The following is a 19,131-nucleotide window of genomic DNA, read 5'->3' as shown; positions in this document are numbered from 1 at the left end:
ACATATCCATTTGTAGGTTATAAGGAGCTATCAAAGAAACTTAACATGAACAAGGAAGTAAAGGATTAACTATCCATGTAGAAAGCTCAGAAGGTAGAAGGTAGACTGGAGTGGGCCCAGGAAAGTGTTTGGCAATCAGTACCTTGTTCCTGTATTATGTGATTTTCCCTTTTAAAAAAGTTCAAACTGTGTAATTTGAAACTTTATTTTTAAAATATTCTAAAATTTGAATTTTTCAAGAATCACCATCTACTTTCCTTCAACACACATTTTGTCCTAATAGGCCCTATTGCAGTACAAAACAAGGAACAATAATTTCACTAACTCAATCAAACTACTTCAGTAAATAATCATGCTACAGCCTGGAATTGCCCAAACAAAAATTCTTCTAATTTTATTTACAGATATTTAAAAGTTTATTTTTTCCAGAAAACCAAAGCAATTGATTCAACAATAATAACAGTTCTAGCATGCAGCAAGTCATCATTTAACATCTAATGTTTAAACTTCTTATCATGGATGTATACAGTTTATCATGGATGTATACAGTTTATTTTCATTCCTATAAAGTTTCCACAGCTTGTAGTGATAATAAAAGTAAATAAGTATTTTGTTACAGGTACTTCAAATAGCACTACAGTACCTCTTCGACAAAATTTTTACAATATTCCAACTTTCAATATGAAACAGCTTAAAAAGGCATGGGCCAAAAAAAAAAATGTATAGTAGTATCACTTAGGCAAATAAAGTCTAATAATCATACAAGCACAACACTGTTAGGATTCTCCTGTTAGGGTTGGGAAAAGAGTATATGAGACTTGTACTTCAAATAAAATTACATAAATAGCTTAGGAAAATTCCCAAATATATAATTTCAGACATATTAAAGAAAAAAACCCTTGAACCTTTATTCTTGGGAAACATGAACTAGTTATCCCTTGCTTTTATGTAATAGATGTGTTCTTAAATAGTTCTGTGTAAAGCAAATTTTATAAAACATCACCTTGTTTGCACTGGAGGAACACATCTCAAGGAAACATAAGAGAAATTATTCTTTAAAACACGATTCTCCTGCACATTTGTACATCGTTGGGCTTTTATCTGTACTGTTAAGTTTGATCTCTATGAATTAAACCCAAGTTTCTCAAAATTCACTTGTAAAAGCAGACTGACTTCTCCTCCCCCTCCCCCCACAACAGAGACAATTATTACAGTACAATGTAAAATTGTTCCTTTATCCATTCTCAGTAGAGGGCTTGTCACTACATATATCTGAGAGTGCTAGGATAAATACCCACCTGTTCTTTTCACCTTAGAAAGATAATGGTTACTTTCTCGTATTGCTAGGAAATGTCATTCTTAAAGATTTTATTAAAAATGGCAAATGTGAAGGACAATGTGTGATTACAAGCCTTTTACAGTTTGACTAAATATTCCCCAAATCATGACAGTACTGTTTAGAATGATACTCTCAATTCCATAAGCATCTTATTCCTATACGGGATTACCTTACTAATTAAAATAACAATTTACTAATGATCAAAATAACATTCTTTAGCATTAGAATCTTGCAAAACAACAAGAATAAAAAATAGAACTAGACCTAGTCACTGCTGTTTGATCAAACTTAATAGAATATTTAGTTTAGTCATAGGACCACTCAAAGAGGTATTAAAAGAAAGTTTTGCTAAGGTAAATGTAAAAGTCTTATGGAGATGCAGATCTACAGGTGAGTCTTAAGTCTACAACTACTGCTATCAATCATTAATAAGCATGTAGATGAATTGCATTCATTCCTCTGAAAAGATGGCACTGCATACATATCATCAAAAGCATTATGGCACTTGAACATTATTCCTGACAAATAAACATGGTAAATGTATACAGGTGCATCCTAGCCTCTCTCCTACTTGTACATTTTGGGGGTAAAGATAACAGCAGGCTGGGCAAAAAAACAATTCAAATCACCTATAGAATAGGAGGGTAAGCTACCGGAGTCCTAAGAATAAACAGCTTGGAAAAGAACAATGAAAATAATGCTATTATTTTCTCATCCACTTTCACTTTTATTGCCTTTATATTTTTTAGCTTATAAGAAAAAATTTTGCAATGGAATTTGAACCATAGGTGTAAAATACATGAAATAATATAAGTGGGGCTACCTGTAGTGGCCAAAAACCAATTTTTGCCTCTCAGTCTTTTGAGCATATATAAAAGGAGATGGCGTGTCTTAAGGAATAATTCCTTTAAAAATGAGGCTGAATTATTTGTACTACATCATGGATTTACAAAATTTTCAATACAGCCAAAGTGTATGTTAAAATAAAACAAATACTTGTTTTATGGCATCAAATCATGTTCTTCCCCCTAAAAATTAATTTGGCTGTTCCTAAAACATATTACATTTCTATGTATCTCTGACTATGCAGACAAGCAACTGCCTATGAAATCATTCAATCTAATGCAGGCCTTTTGATAAAAATACATTATAAATGATACAGGCTAAAGAGCAAGGTCACCAGAAAGACCACACATGTGTTAGTGGGTCTGTCAATTACATAACTGAATTTAAGACAACCATTTTCTCTTGTGGTCATTCCTTAAAGTGAGTAAGTTGATGTCTCTTCCAGTGAGGAGCCTGTCTGAATGTTTTGCCACAAACTGAGCATTCGAATGGCTTCTGCCCTGCATGAATTAGATAGTGTCTTTCCAGTTTAGATGGGGATCTAAAACTTTTAGAACACACACTGCATTGGTAAAGAAGGCCATCATTCCTCTCACTACGCCCTGAATAACTACAACAATGACTATGACGGCTCTGCTCTGATTCCAGAAGTGCACTAGAGAGACAGGGCTGCCTGTTCCTATAGGGGGTACCAAGAATGAAATCCTCTGATTCTGCCTTCACTTTTATTTCTGATGTTTGATCTGACTCTGAGACCTCGTATTTTTGAAAACCAAGGGTCTGACATTGCTGGGAAGCACTATAGTTAACATTATCACCTTGATGAATGAAAAGTTTGTTCAAATTTTCCAATTCTACTTGGCAAAGAGATTTTCTATATGGAATCTTATCAATATGAGTTAATTTATGTCTTTTCAGGTGAGCTGACTGTCTAAAAGATTTCCCACAAACATTACAGCCAAAAGGCCTCTGTCCAGTATGAATTAAATAGTGTCTTTGTAGTTTAGATACGGAAGGAAACACTTTCTCACATTTGTCACAAGGACACATCTTATGTCCAGTATAGATGTTTTCATTTGTAACTGAAAAACCACACTGAAGCACCTCACAGTTTTCAAAGAATTCCTCACCTGATGAACCATAGATAGATACATCTTTATTATTCACAGAATTATCCATAGTTAACATGTTCTCTGGTGTAAGAATACCTTTTACGTTTTTTCCCATATTTTGGCTCTGGAAATGCTTTTGCCAAGAAAATGGCAAAGTCAACGTTTTCTTCTTTTTATTGCCAACTGTCTTGTATGTTCCATGCTTGCCAAGAGAACCCATAAATGTTCTCTGTGTTTGCTCAGGGCTCTGCTCACCGGAAATAAGTTCACAATTTTTCAAGAAACTGTTTTTAAATACTTTTTTCTCAGATCGAAAATTATCTAATTTTTTACCCCCAGCTCGTTTAAGCTTAGCCAAGATTTTTTTAACAATGGTTTTATAGTTGTAGCTTCTTTTGAGCCTGCTTGGAATTTTGCCACTTCTGGCAGGAAAACACTTGTGTCCATTGAGAATCTGCTCTGATTCAAAACATTCTTCACACTCTGGACATTGAAAAGGGACAATATAAATAGAGTGGACATCAAGTTGATTATTCTCCTCAGATTCACGTATATCACCATTTTCAAAACTATCCTGCTTTGCATTTAATTTATTAGGCAGGGGGCCTGATTCTGGACTCTTCACCTTTAATGAAAGAGTCTGAAAAGTCTTATTCCTGGCATGGATTTGTTTATGCTTCAGCAGTTTGCTTTGAATCTTAAATCCTTTTTGACAAAAACAACATTGAAAAGGTCTTTCCTCTGAATGTGTGAGTTGGTGGATTTTTAAGTGAGTTGACTGTCGAAAAGATTTACTGCACAGGACACATTTAAAAGGCCTCTGACCAGTATGAATAAGTGCGTGCCTATCAAGTTTTGACTGTGATGGGAACAGCTTGCCACAGATTGTACACGCGTGAATGTTCTTTTTTTTCTTTGTAGGGCTGTATGTAGGATCAGACTTGGAGCACGGGTGTAATGCCCATCTCTCCTCTGTGGTAAGAGCATGATACATTCCATACACTGGCTTTTCTTGCTTGGCCTCCAGCAGTCTTCTGACCTGTTTAACATCATTCTGGTAAGTTTCATTGTGAAGCTGTTGGTGCTTCACGAATGTCTTCAGATTCTTAAAGTGGCGTGGACAAATACTACATTTAAAAGGCAGATTATGAGTTAGTTGATGTCTTTCCAGATGAACTAGTTGTCTAAAGGTTTTATGACACACATCACATTCAAATGGCTTTTGACCAGTATGAATGAGATAATGCCTCGCTAATTTTGAGGGTGTTTCAAAATGCTTGAAGCAAATATTGCAAATATATGGCCTGTTTCTAGGTAGTTTGTTGGCTACTACACACTGTTGAATCTTTAGCATTTTAAAATTGGTTTCAGCCATCATATTCTTCAGTGATATACTCTGATGAGCTCCATAGTGTTCTTACACTCCACAGATGTCTAAAAATTAAAAATAAAAATGTATTAATTAAAAATTACTTATTCATATGAAAAGAAATAATTTAACCTGTTCTTTGGCTAAAGGTATTAAAGGCAATAGGGAACCTCAACTCTTCCTGTGTCTAAAAGTAAGTTAGGGATCCCCTGGTGGCACAGTGGTCGAGAGTCCGCCTGCCGATGCAGGGGACACGGGTTCGTGCCCCGGTCCGGGAGGATCCCACATGCCGCGGAGCAGCTGGGCCCGTGAGCCATGGCCGCTGAGCCTGTGCGTCCGGAGCCTGTGCTCCGCAACGGGAGAGGCCACAACAGTGAGAGGCCCACTTAGATACTTTAGAATCATTAAACTAATTTCACTCATACAGAGAAATGAGAAGTCTTTAAAAGAAATACTTAAAAATGTATATAATTTTAAGCTATATTTCTAATTAATTGAGATGATACATTAAAAGGGGACTGAGTTGAATTTCTTAACATTAAATAAATCTTTTAATTCCAATTTTCCTAGTCCACTATTAAGTAGATTTGTCATTTTTCAAAAATTGGGCTAGAAAGATAAAGAGTGTAAGAAATAAAATATAATACTAAAATTAAGACATATCTGCATTCAATTATAGCATACCTTGGACATGATCTGAGAATGGAATGTTTTAGTTATCAAAATTCTTAGCCACATCATTAGCAATATTTACTCTCAGTTACTTCTTTGGACCAACAAAGATAACATAAACAACTGGGAGAAAATGTCCCAGAAAACCTGGATTCTAGTCCCGGATTTGCCATCATATGAACTTGGTGGCAAGAAGAAGGAAATATAGATTCCTCATCTCTAAATCAGGGAAAATGCCTCCTGGCCTGCCTACCACATTGAGTTGTTGTGAGAATCAATGGAATGCACCTAAATGTGTTGGAAAACTGAAGCAATGTATAAATGTAAGGTATTATTTAGCTCAACACTAATCAAATTTAAAAACTTTATCCTTATCTACTTAATATCATTTTTAGGGTTTCTAACTAAGAGATAAACACACTAAACAAACATTTCTTTTTATTTCTCCTTTCCACTTTGTTGTAGAAGTCCTAAAAGACAAGTACAGAGGCAATGAGGTTGACACACTGGCTACTTATATACTTATCTATGGCTAAGTAATTGAAAGTCTGAGTGTAGTTTACTTTTCAGGCAGTAGAATAAAAAGGTCATTTTGGTCTCAGTTAATATAAAGATAGAGATATTTTCCCTAATATACCTCTGTAGGACACATGCAAAAGCTTACCAGGAACTTTCTCAACCATTTTATACACTGTCTTCTCCTAACTGAAAAGCCAATTTTCTTCTCATCCTTCGTCTTCTACTGCATTTTCCTTAAATAAGGAAGCCAGAGATTAAAAAAAGCTGTGCCAGCTCTCTAATGTTGTATCTTCTAGTTGAGATCAGAGAGTTGATAAATCTACCAGAAACTCAGTGTTCTTTTGTCAGATGATTTAGTGAATATCCAACATATATGCTGTGTGCTATTATCTATTTTCTCCTAGAAGACACCTTAAACACAAAATCACAAACACACCCACTGTGGTTCTCTTCAGGAATCTGATTTAAAAACAGAAAAAAAATTCATTTATTGAGCAAATTATCTTCTAGCTGTTTTATCATAGTGGTTTTCAAACTGCATGTCACTACCCATCAGTGGATTGTGCAATCACTTCAGTGGGTCATGATCAGCATTTTTGTTTAATAGAGTAGAAAATATCAGATTGCATAACATATGGTAAGGATAAATACTGTTTTGTGAAACTTCTATAGGAGGAGGTAAAAACCTGTGAAACCTGTTCCTGGCATACCTCTTTACACACTAGACAGAGGAACCTACAACAAATCAATCACTTTATTCAAAGTGGCAAGTAATCTATTAAGTAAGATTGGGGCCCATAGGATGAGACAGGATTACTAAGGATTATGAATTTTCTTCAACTGACCCATATAACCCCAAAATATTTATCAGAAAAATCTAATCAGAGGCCAAAGGTAATATGCCACACAAATAATCTGACTGCAAGCCACTATATTAATTTATAAAATATACCATATAACCCAGATATCCACGTTAGCAACAATCAGCTGTTGATGCTATTACTATGCACTTTCACAACACTGAGTTAGAGAAATTACAGGTGAATGTACTCCGAATCCCTAAAATGCTAACATAGCAGCAGTTACGAGGATTAAAATTAAGTGAATTGCCAAGAACTTGGCAATTTATCTAATTCCTGTCAGGCAAAATCAGGTGTTGAGGTGTCAATTAGGACAATGAGCCAAACTGCAAGTAATAATCAAGTCTTTATTCACTTACTGCCACAGTGCAAGCAAGAGGCTAAAAAAGTACTGGTTCTCCAGTGGTCGATTAAATGGAACACTAGGTGAGGGTTAGGTGGACGCAATGCACACAATCATCTCTCTGCAAAGGAGGCTGGAACAAAAGGTTTCTGCCTCTTTATGGACCTGTGGGCCAGGGGAGGAGGAAGGAAGAGCTGCAAGTGGAACGGTCCTGGGTCAAAATGGAGAAAAGTACCTCAGTCAAGGCTGCCCCCTCCACCTTCCCTCCCTTTGCAATAAGGAGGTATTGGTGGAGGCACCTGGGAAGTACCTTGGCCAAGGCCCTCAGAATGGAAGTACCTGAGCCAGGAATGCAATACAGTTTGAGCATGGCTAGTGGGAGGGAAGGGGTGAGTCCTTGACTGCAACTCCCTCCAGAAAACTGCAGTGCACTGGCCATGCCCAAGTCTGGTGTGGCAAGAGCAGCTTCCCCCGAAGAGGCCAGCCAGGCAAAGCCACGCAATTGTCTATGGTCGGGCCTGAAAGATCACACATAGGATTCTGGCCTGTAGCCAGGGTCCTCAGCTCCTATTGCGTATTTCTTGTTTCCTTTAATAGTTTCTTTGGAACACTTGAAAAAAATCGCACACTAGAACCACACACATGACAACCATTTCTGATTATAACAGGAATTGACTACCTATAGTTACTGTGCCAAAAAGAGACTATGGCTTATCAACTAACACTAGCACTAGGACCGGATACTATTGTCAGTTGCGTCCACACCATGTGGGAAAGCACTTACTGGAAGCCCTATATTGTTAGAACCACTGGTGGCAAGCTGTGATCTCATCTGCTATTTATAAGTGACAGCTAAGGGATCCCCAAGCTCCAAATGCAGTCCCACGCGTACTTAAGCATATGTACAGTAATTTGATAGAACTCCAAATCCCACTTCTGCTGATTTGTCTGTGTTCTCAAATGACCTTTTTTGTCGGTCACATTTCAAAAACAAATCCAACAGCGTGTAATTTTTCCTATGTTAAAGTGAAAATAAAAGATGGTAAATCTCGATGGGTCAACCCCCAGATTACCCTGACTACATACAGCAAGATACACTCCGTTATAAAACTGTGAAAACTGATCTCAAAAATTCCAACGATACTTCAAGGCCGAAAGCCTGTTGGTTTTACAGTCTTAACAACACGATTAAAACGAGGTGAGGATATCACAAAAGTAAATGAACAAGAAACACAAGAACTGAGAGAAAGTTAGAGAACTTTCAGTTACGGAATAACCTCTGGCGACATTTATCACAGCCTTTCCCTCTCTGTAGCTTCTTCTGCCCCACTTCCCCCGGCCCCCTCTCTTGACCTTGAACCCTCACTTCTTCCTCTCTGAGGGATTGCACAGGACACAGACCCTGACAACTGGCCCTCGCCCTAATTGCCCACAACCAGTAAGCACCTAGGAGTCGAGCCAGAGTTCAGAGACTGCAAAATCCCACACCAGGAAAGTAAAGGCAAGGATGAAAACTGCTTTGGCCACAGAGAGGGGGAAAAATGCCACATGTGATACGACCCACTGCAGGGGAAAGTATCGTTTTTTGCAATTCCTCTCAGATATTCCCGCTCCCCATGAGCTGCAGTCAGAAGGCGGGGAAGTGGGAAAAGCAAAGGAGCTGAGGTCGTGGCGCCCCCGTTCTGGGTCCCCGGGCACCTTGGAGGGACCGAGGCAGGCCCGACCTTTCCCGGGGGGGTCGCTCCACCTCACACCTGGGTTCTTGAAATCCTCCTCACGCACCTGGAGCTGGCACGGGCCCGCGAGCCGCGCATCTCAAGGCCCAGGAGCCGCGAAGGCAGCGTGCACACGTCCTCAGGGCCGGCGCGGCGACGGGCTGAGTGCGCAGGCGCGGAGCTCGGAAGCGCCGCCGGACGCGGTCCGACTGGAAACAGTCTCCCTCCAACCCAGGGCCGCAGTCGCGTCGGCTAGCCTGCGAGTCTCAGAGGAAAAAGGGGCTCCAGAAGTGCGTGCCCCGGGCCGCTCACCCGGCCCTGCAATTGTGGGAAGAAGAGAATAGAGGAGTGAAGAAGGGTGCATTTTCCATCTCACCTCAGTCCTCGGCTAGGAAAACCACGTAGCCCTGACCAGTGGGCTCAAGGCCCTGCTGGAAACTGGTGAGCCCGTGTTCAAAGACCACTCTTCTAGTCCTCTCTAATGTCAGAGGGCCCATGGTAAACAAAACGCCATGTATCAGGGCTTTTCTGTGTCAGCCCTGTCCTGGGCACTCTGGACGTTGTCAGAATATAGCGCAGGGTTCAGGGACATGGGCTTTGCGGTCAGGCATACCTGGGCTCCACTCACAGCTCTACCAATATCCTGATAGCCCCGGACCTTCTTAGCTTCATTCCTTCAGTATATTTTAGTTGTCTACAATATACAAAGCCCTGTGCTCAGCTTCTGAGTTTCTTCAGATTTCTCTGACAGATGAAATGGATGTAAAGTGCTCAACCTAGTGCCCGGTGCATAAGAAACTCCCATATAGCTATCATTTATTAATGACTATTTTCAAATTAAATATAACAACTTTATGAAGTGATAGGATACCATTTTAAAATGAGGAAAAGGAGCCAGACGTTAAGGAACTTAACTTTGCACAGCTGATAAATGATGGAGGTGGGATCTGAACACAGGTGGTCCTGCGCTTTTAATTCACTCCTGCTTCTCAGATTGTGGATATCTCAACAGTTTATGTAGACACAATTAAGGGTTAAATGTTTAGTGCAGTTACAAACTAGGGTGGCACATTATTACTGAATAAGATGCTTGGGTATGTACTGAAGATTTTAAGTACAGAAGACATTAGAGAAGAATTTATTGTGGTTTTTGCAGGTTCTGAGTGTATATGTCTCAGCTTGAGATGAGAAAATGAGAACAAGTAACAAGCATATTTTTTCAACTGTAAGTATCTTTTTACATTACTTTTCAAGGACCATTGACAACAAAAATTGTTATTTCTGATGTTGGTATATGCGCCTCTGTTTAAAAAGGGAGAAGTTGGGCCAATAAAAAGTCTATTTGCCATGTGATAACATGAGGAAATGGCTAATAGGAAATAAGCTTTTGCTTCTCATGAAACAACCTTGGAAGAGTCACATTTGGGAAAGGTTGAAACCCTTTCTTTCAACAGAAACTGAGACGGAGAGAGGAGGGGAAAAGCTTTATGTATCCTGAGTGCTAATCCCAGGGTGGGGATGCGGATTATTCAGAGTTGCTTCATTCTGCAGCTTCTCTTGGAAGCTCAGCTCAGTCAAACCAAGGAAACAGTTGCATCCATCACCAGCCACATAAGTCCTTAGGAGAGATATGCAGATCATGAGAGACTGTTACCTGAGGTTGGGGACCAATGGAGGGTGCATTACCTGCAAAACAGGTAGGCCTTTGCACCAAGAGCCTGAATATGGAGTGAGGGACACAAGTGGATAAGCTGTTATAAGATAGGCCACAAACCCTATCTTATAACCTCCCCCATTTACCCTGAGAGCTATCTCAGGAACTTCCTGGTAAAAAAAAAAAGGAAAAGTTACTGTGAATAAGAGTCATCTGGAAGATTTCATTGAATAGGTGGGATTTGACTTGAACAGGGACTTAGTAATAGGTACAATATGAATAATAGAAAATGTGGGACAGGATAGAACATTGTAGGGAGATATGGTAGTAGTGACAAGGAAAACTAAAGGAATGGCTTGGCATACATTTGGGTTAGTATCTTACCTCTGCAACTTACTAGTGTGTGCCCTTAAAAGTTATTTAACCTTTTTAAACCTTATTTTCCTCATCTTTAAAATAAGGATATAATCAATCATTCATTTATTCAATGGCATATCATGTACCAAGCACAAAGGAGTCACTTCTAAGTACATACAAATGAAAGTGAGGCCCTTGATTTCAATGAAGTTTTCAGCTCAACATTCAAAGAAGTACAATATGGTAAGAGAACTTACGTACAGGGAAGGAGAGAGAAGCAGGAATATCTAAATCTTCCTGGAGGCTTCAGGTAGAACTGGTTTTTGGGTTGAGGTTTTAATGATCCACGCACCCATCCATCCTACATATATTTTATGAAGCACTTGCTGTGTGCCAAGCCCGGTTCTAGGTAATGGAGATAGTAGTGGACAAATTAAAAAGTCAAAAATCCCTGTCTACCTAGAGACTATATTTATAGTTGATGTTTTATATATGCCTACTGAGGGTTACAGACAATAAGTTACATAAGTAAAATATATAATATGTTAGATATTGAAAGAACTGAGGAGAGAAAATAAGTATAGAAGAGGGCTATGAAAATTTGGGGGGAGAGGGCTTGCTGGCATTCTAGTAGATGGCCAGGGGTGACCTTTCTGAGAAGTTCTGTGATTTTTGAGTTGAGCCCTGATAGAAAGAGGGAACTATGCTCGTGCTCCATGTTTAGAGAACCCACTGCTCACCAGGCACTTTGCAAGAAGCTGGGAAAGGCCTTAAATGCTTTGCAAAGGTTTTTATCTTCTTTTTTTGTTGTTGTTATAAATTTATTTATTTTATTTATTTTTGGCTGTGTTGGGCTGCTGTGCGTGGGCTTTCTCTAGTTGCGGCGAGCGGGGGCTACTCTTCGTTGTAGTGTGTGGGCTTCTCGTTGCAGTGGCTTCTCATTGCGGAGCACGGGCTCTACTAGGTGCACGGGCTTCAGTGTGGCGTGTGGGCTCAGTAGTTGTGGCTCACGGACTCTAGAGCACAGACTCAGTAGTTGTGGCGTGCGGGCTTAGTTGCTCCGCGGCATGTGGGATCTTCCCAGACCAGGGATCAAACCTGTGTCCCCTGCATTGGCAGGCGGATTCTCAACCACTGCGCCACCAGGGAAGCCCCTCTTCTTCTTTTTTAATCCAGTAGGCAATGGGAAATTATTGAAGAATCTTGATCATAGGTAGGGCATGCTTAGATTTGTGTCTTAGAAAACTCACTCAAAAGTTATATGGATAATGAAATGGAGGAGGCAAAATTAGAATAGCCATGCTGTCATCTGGAGGCTTCCTCCTCCTTGAATATCTGGTTAACTTAGGTGAAAATCTAATTCTGTGGCATGTGACGGTCTTCATGATACCTGTGAGTTCTCACAGCTTGCTCCTAGTGTGTGTCTGTTCTCTGTAGTCCTTAACCTTTAGGGCTATCTCCTTTTTAGCAAACCATTGAATATAGAACTTATTCATCAAGTTCTAGAAAAACACTCACTCATAGTTGTCTGTGTGTGTGTGTGTGTGTGTGTGTGTGTGTGTGTCTAAATACTTTACTGAAGATTTAGGAGTCACTATGGGATGGGGCTTCAACTGAAAGTATGTGGGGCCTTGGGAGCAAGTCAACCAGTACCAAGCACATTCAACATAATTGCATTTGAAAGGAGTTCACACTTTCAGCATCTGTCATGCCTTTTGTAATATTTTAAAGACAGAAATTTTGAAACTGAGTTTTTTTTTCTAATTTAAGTAGAGTTGACTTACAATATTATATTAGTTTCAGGTATATAGCATGGTGATTTAGTATTTTTACAGATTATACTCCATTAAGAGTTATTACAAGATAATGGCTAGAATTCCCTGTGCTATACATATATTCTTGTTGCTTATCTATTTTATACATAGTAGTTTGTGTCTCTTAATCCTATACCCCTAGTTTGCCCCTCCCTTCTTCCTCTCCCCTTTTGTAACCACTAGTTGGTTTTCTATATCTGTGAGTCTATTTCTGTTTTGCATATACGTTCATTTGTATTATTTCCTAGATTCCACATATAAGTGACTTCATACAGTATTTGTCTTTCTCTGTCTGACTTATTTCAGTAAGCATAATATTCTGTAGGTCCATTCATGTTGCTGCAAATGGTGGAATTTCATTCTTTTTTTAATGGCTGATTAGTATTCCATTGTGTGTACGTGTGTGTGTATATATGTGTGTGTGTATATATATTTTATATATATATATGCCACATCTTCTTTATTCATTTATCTTTTTATGGCACTTGGGTTGCTTCCATGTCTTGGCTATTGTAAATAGTGCTTCTATGATCATTGGGGTGTATGTATCTTTTCGAAGTATGGTTTTCTCTGGGTATATGCCCAGGAGTGGGATTGCTGGATCATATGGTAGTTCTATTTTTAGTTTTTTAAGGAACCTCCATACTGTTCTCCATAGTGGCTATACCAATTTACATTCCCACCAACAGTGTAAGAGGGTTCCCTTTTCTCCACACCTTGTCCAGCATTTACTGTTTGTACACTTTTTGGTGATGGCTGCTTGTTTTTATCCAATGACAGACAGAATCTCAATCTTAATTTCAATCCCTCCCTCTCTCTCTGTTCTCTTGTGGTTACTCTCTTGCCTCCTTTTAATTAACTATTAGAAAACCTTGAATTTGAACCTTGTTTTTCCTGTAGGTAGAATGTGTTACCCAGGGTTTTCAGAACCTTAACTGGATAGCATGGTGAATATTTGTTTGAAGACATTTTTGCAACCCAATTGTCCTCCTGTCATAAATTTGATTCTTGTGCCTGTCTCCTTGACTTTGATGTGTATGCCATGACCAAGCTTGTGTCTCAGTCACTATCTTGGACTTTTAAGGGTAAGTCTAGTCAATTCTCAAAGCTTTTCTTTTTTTTTTGAATTTGCCTTGCAGTTAGTTCAGGTGTTGGTTTTATTTGCCTTTATAGTTCTTCTCAGAAATTTTAAATCATTAAGCTCTACAAAATTTATGCGGTCAAGGACATGATCTGTCTTGGTCACCTCTGCATCCTCAGAGTCCAAAGCAGTACCAGGCATGTAACAGATATACAGCAGGTATTTGTTAATGAATGAATGCATGACTGAATGTTTACATAAAACTTTGGTGGATTTTCTTAATTTCGTATTGGACTTTAAAAATTATTTCACTTTAAATTTGTGTTCTCTAAGAAAAAGCCAGAAATTGCATTTTTAAAGATATTTGAATATACACAATTCTTCTTCTTTTGCTTTTATATAAAAAAATAAAAATACCAAGTACCTTCTTTATTTCTTTTAAAAACTGAAATTCTGTATCCCCCAAGAATCTCTCTCTAAGCTTTTTTTCTATTTTAAAGATAGTAGGGTGTATATGTCAATCCCAATTTCCCAATTTATTCCCCCCTTTCCCCCCCAGTAACCATAGGTTTGTTTTCTACATCTGTAACTCTATTTCTTTTCTGTAAATAAATTCATTTGTACCATTTTTTAAGATTCCACATATAAATATCATATGATGTTTGTCTTTCTCTGTTTGACTTACTTCACTCAGTATGACAATCTCTCAGTCCATCCATGTTGCCGCAAAGGGCATTATTTCATTCTTTTTTATGGTTGAGTAATATTCCATTGTATATATATATACCACATCTTCTTTATCTACTCCTCTGTTGATGGACATTTAGGTTGTTTTCATGTCTTGGCTATTGTAAATAGTGCTGCAGTGAACATTGGGGTGCGTGTATCTTTTTGAATTATGGTTTTCTCCAGATATGTGCCCAGGAGTGGAATTGCTGAATCATATGCTAATTCTCTTTTTTTAGTCTTTTGAGGAGCCTCCATACTGTTTTCCATAATGGTTGCACCAATTTACATTCCCACCAACAGTGTAGGAGGGTTCCCTTTTCTCTACATCCTCTCCAACATTTATTATTTGTAGACTTTTTGATGATAGCCATTCTGACAGGTGTGAAGTGATATCTCATTGTTGCTTTGATTTACATTTTTCTAATAATCAGGGATGTTGAGCATCTTTACATGTCATTATTAGCCATCTGTATGTCTTCTTCAGAAAAATGTCTATTCAGATCTTCTGTCCATTTGTTGATTGGGTTGTTTGTTTTTTTGATATTGAGTAGTATGAGCTGTTTATATATTTAGGATATTAACCCCTTGTCAGTCATATTATTTGCAAATATTTTTCCCATTGAGTTTTTAAAAAAATTTATTTACTTTATTTTTGGCTGCGTTGGGCCTTCCTTGCTGTGTGCGGGCTTTCTCTAGTTTTAGGGAGCAGCGGCTACTCTTCATTGTGGTGGGCAGGCTTCTCATTGTGGTGGCTTCTCTTGTTGCAGAGCACGGGCTCTAGGCGCACGGGCTTCAGTAGTTGTGGCACATGGGCTCAGTAGTTGTGGCACACAGGCTTAGTTGCCCTGTGGCATATGGGGTCTTCCCGGACCAGGGCTCGAACCTGCATTGGCAGGTGGATTCTTAACCACTGCACCACCAGGGAAGCCCCCACATTGAGCTTTAATGCTTGTTAAAGCCTGTTCCTGCCCCCCAGTGATTGGCCTAGCAGAGAGCTTGCATCTGCTGCTTTCATCCCACCTCTTATCTTTCCTCTCTCCTCTTCCTCCTCCGTCTGTGGAGCAACCAATAAAACCATCTGGTCACCTGCAACTAATCTACCAAAATCTGTATTCCTCAGGTGTCAGTTTCTACTCCCAAATATCAAAGAATTTCTTTTATTATTGAAGTACAGTTGACTTACAATATTAGTTTCAGGTGTATAGTATAATAATTTGGTATTTTTATAGATTATATTCCATACACAGTTATTATAAAATATTGACTATATTTCCTATGCTGTATATTACATCCTTGTAACTTACTTATTTTACACCTAGTAGTTTGTACCTCTTATCCCCTTCATCTGTTTTGCCCCTCTTCCCATCACTGCCACCTCTGGTAATGACTAGTTTATTCTCTGTATCTGTGAGTCTGTTTCTGTTTTGTTATAATTGTTCATTTGTTTTATTTTTTAGATTCCACATATAAATGAAAACATACAGTATTTGTACACTCTATGTCCATCCATGTTGTCACAAATGGCAAAATTTGATTCTTTTATGGCTGGGTAATATTCCATTGTATACATATACCACATCTTCTTCATCCATTCATCTGTTGGTGGACGCTTGGGTTGCTTCCATATCTTGGCTATAGTAAATAATGCTGCTATGAACATTGGGTGCACACATCTTTTTGAATTCGTGTTTTTCAAAGAATTTTTCTAACAAAGACACCTCTCCCTTTCTAAGGTGAATAAAATCTCTTTCTCATCATATATTTCTAAGAGGATTTTTGGTGAATAAAATCTCCTTATCATCATGTATTTCCTTGAGAAAAATATTTGCCATCTCTGTATATTTTGCTACATGGCTTCTGAGGGAAGGATGACAGTGGCTGGTCATTTGGGATCAGAAGGTAAAACGTAGAGCTGTATTTTACTTAAAGTAGTTGGACCACCTCCAACTCATAGGCTAGTATCGATCTCCTAAAGCGTTGCTGGAAATTTTCTCAAAAGCTCCATTGGTAATAATTCCTATTGGATTTCTGGGTCTAGTTAGGTAGTACCATCCTACCCCACTCTCTATGTGTTGGTTCAAATTCAGTAGCACTGGGGTTCTAGAGTTACCCTAAAAGCAGGCAGGATTCCCAATATAGGACTTTGACCACATTTGTTCATCCTTAAGTCAGGGCTGACCACTGGACCGTCATTGACTATGGAGACCCCTCCAACTATTATAATACCAGGGTCTAGGCTAACCAAGGAGGGAAGGCAGAGCTATGGTATCTACCAAGCTATTTTGTTTATGGTGTCAGGAGAGCTTGATGCTATGACCTTTCTCCTGTTTCTGGATCTTAATTTCTGGAGGACTGTTCTTCTCACAAGCACATTCCACCAAAAAACACCCGTCTTCACAAGAGTGGGAACATATGGAGGTATTTCTCTTCTTAGCCTCCACCCCCAAGTGGTGCTGTGGATGGTAAAACTGTCGCCAACGGCTGCTAGATTCCAGGGGCAAATATGTAAGATATTACCGATGTCTTGTTTAGGACTGGCTTCCCAGCTAGGTAAAAATTCAGTCGTCATGGTTCGTGTTTAAGGCCCAGGGATTTTTCTAGCATGTTCTCTGATCCAAAGTAAGGAAGTCACTTACCCCGTAATGAGGGGGCTTTGGTGTTAGAAATCTGAACTTGGGTGACTGAGCTCCACCCTCTGCTCGGCTGGATTTGTACCCTTATTTCTAACCCTGAACAGTTCCTTCTCTTCCTCCCCTTGAATAACTTCTTTAAGAGCAAGGAGTGGGAAGGATAACTCACAATTTCACAGGGACTTCTGAGCTGCTCCTGTGATGTTTTGCTTTAAAATCCTCCTACAGCAACTTTCTTCAACAAGCCTGAGTTTTCCAAACTGCTTTCTAATAGCAACGTGGAATGCTTTGTGGCAAAAGCTGCTTAAGTTTTAACACAAGCGTAAAGGTCATTTCTCCTTCCAGCTGTTACATTGTCAAAAATCTGACTTACAAATCCAGGCAGTTTACCACATTTTAAAGTATTGTTAAGCAGTCAGCTACCCAGTGTACCCCAAGGGATGCATTGGAAGCTTTGTGATCACATAAATTCCTAATTCTGGATCCTGCAAACTTTAATTATTGTCCACATCCCAACTGTCATTTCTCTAATAGTTCAGGGAATGTAAAAATCCTCCTTTCTGCACTACCTGAAAATGTCTAAATTTCTTGTGGCATGTAGCATTTACTAGGGGTCCTGATATTCAATCCCAAGTTCAGATCTCTGAAGGATCCTGTCCCAAGAAGAAGCAGGCATAGTAGGACTCTTTCATTAGACCTGTAATGAGTTGCATTGTGTCCCCTAAAAAGACATGTTCAAGTCCTAACCCCAGGAACTGTGAATGGGACTTTATTTGGAAATAGGGTCTCTCCAGATATAATGAATTGTTTTGATATGAAATCATCCTGGGTTTAAGGTAAACCCTAAATCCAGTGATGATTAGCCTTTTAAGAAAAGGACACAGAGAGACATATAGACACACAGTAGAAGGCCATGTGAAGATGGAGACAGTAAAGACCTCCATGTGTTTAAGGAACAAGTAGAAGGCTCAGGAGTGGTGCTCAAGGAGGAAGTGGTACAAAATGAATGAGCTCAGAGAATGGTAGGGGTCAGATCCTGTGCAGCCTTGTAAACTATGGTAAAGAGTTTGGATTTTTTTTTTTACATCTTTATTGGAGTATAATTGCTTTACAATGGTGTGTTAGTTTCTGCTTTATAACAAAGTGAATCAGTTATACATATACATATGTTCCCATATTTCTTCCCTCTTGCGTCTCCCTCCCTCCCACCATCCCTATCCCACCCCTCCAGGCGGTCACAAAGCACAGAGCTGATCTCCCTGTGCTACGTGGCTGCTTCCCACTAGCTCTCTACCTTACGTTTGGTAGTGTATATATGTCCATGCCTCTCTCTCGCTTTGTCACAGCTTACCCTTCCCCCTCCCCATATCCTCAAGTCCATTCTCTAGTAGGTCTGTGTCTTTATTCCTGTCTTACCCCTAGGTTCTTCATGACATTTTTAAGAGTTCAGATTTTATTCTAGATGTAGGGGAAAGCATTTGCAAGGCTTTAAGAAGAAAAACTGGTCTGATTTGAATTTTTAAGTGATATCTATTGCTGCTATGTTGTAGTTAAGTGAAGGGTTGGGGAGGATTTGTATGGTGTCAAATTAGCTAAACCTGAGTTATGTTTCCCAGAATTCCCTTCCCTGTATGGCTCAGGGGTAGTGAGCCTCACAAGGAGCATTTTGTACGCTATTTGGAAGGCAGAAAGGAAGCAGTAGCCTATTGCTTTTACACTTGGAAGGTCAGAGCAGGGCACAAGACCCCACTGCAATGCACCCACATTGCTGTGATCTGCTGGCTCACCTTACTGGCCTGGGACAACATCTGGCTCACAAGTCCTGCCAGATTTTCTCCTTCAGCCTTGCTCAGCCCTGGGCCAGGATCATATTTAGCTCCATGACTAAGGGCATCAGCTTCTCCAGTGGGACACATACTCTCATCAAAGTTGGAGGCTCAGAGGCTGTGAGAGAATGACAGTAATTCCGAGTCTATCTTTATAGGTTCAAGTCTGTTCTCACAGGTTCCAGTTGATCCTCACATCTCCCTCTTTATATTCATCATCCCTTTAAGTGCCAGAGCCTGGGGCTGGCACGTACACTGTTTAATC

The 19,131-nt window shown here is 39.4% G+C and overlaps 1 protein-coding gene across 1 annotated transcript; it reads right to left on the bottom strand.

The window, feature by feature from the left end:
- Positions 1–251: 251 nt before the first annotated feature.
- ZNF770 (zinc finger protein 770) lies at positions 252–8,942 on the bottom strand. Its single transcript, XM_024732615.1, has 2 exons — positions 8,843–8,942; positions 252–4,731 (listed from the first exon to the last, which is right to left on the bottom strand). The coding sequence occupies exon 2, from the start codon at positions 4,673–4,675 to the stop codon at positions 2,594–2,596; it is 2,082 nt and encodes a 693-aa protein (XP_024588383.1). The 5' UTR covers positions 4,676–4,731; positions 8,843–8,942; the 3' UTR covers positions 252–2,593.
- Positions 8,943–19,131: the final 10,189 nt, after the last annotated feature.

Source organism: Neophocaena asiaeorientalis, unplaced genomic scaffold (assembly GCF_003031525.2).
Source record: "Neophocaena asiaeorientalis asiaeorientalis breed wild unplaced genomic scaffold, Neophocaena_asiaeorientalis_V1.1 scaffold119, whole genome shotgun sequence".
Lineage (NCBI taxonomy): Eukaryota > Metazoa > Chordata > Mammalia > Artiodactyla > Phocoenidae > Neophocaena > Neophocaena asiaeorientalis.
This window is presented reverse-complemented; position numbering and strand designations above follow the sequence as displayed.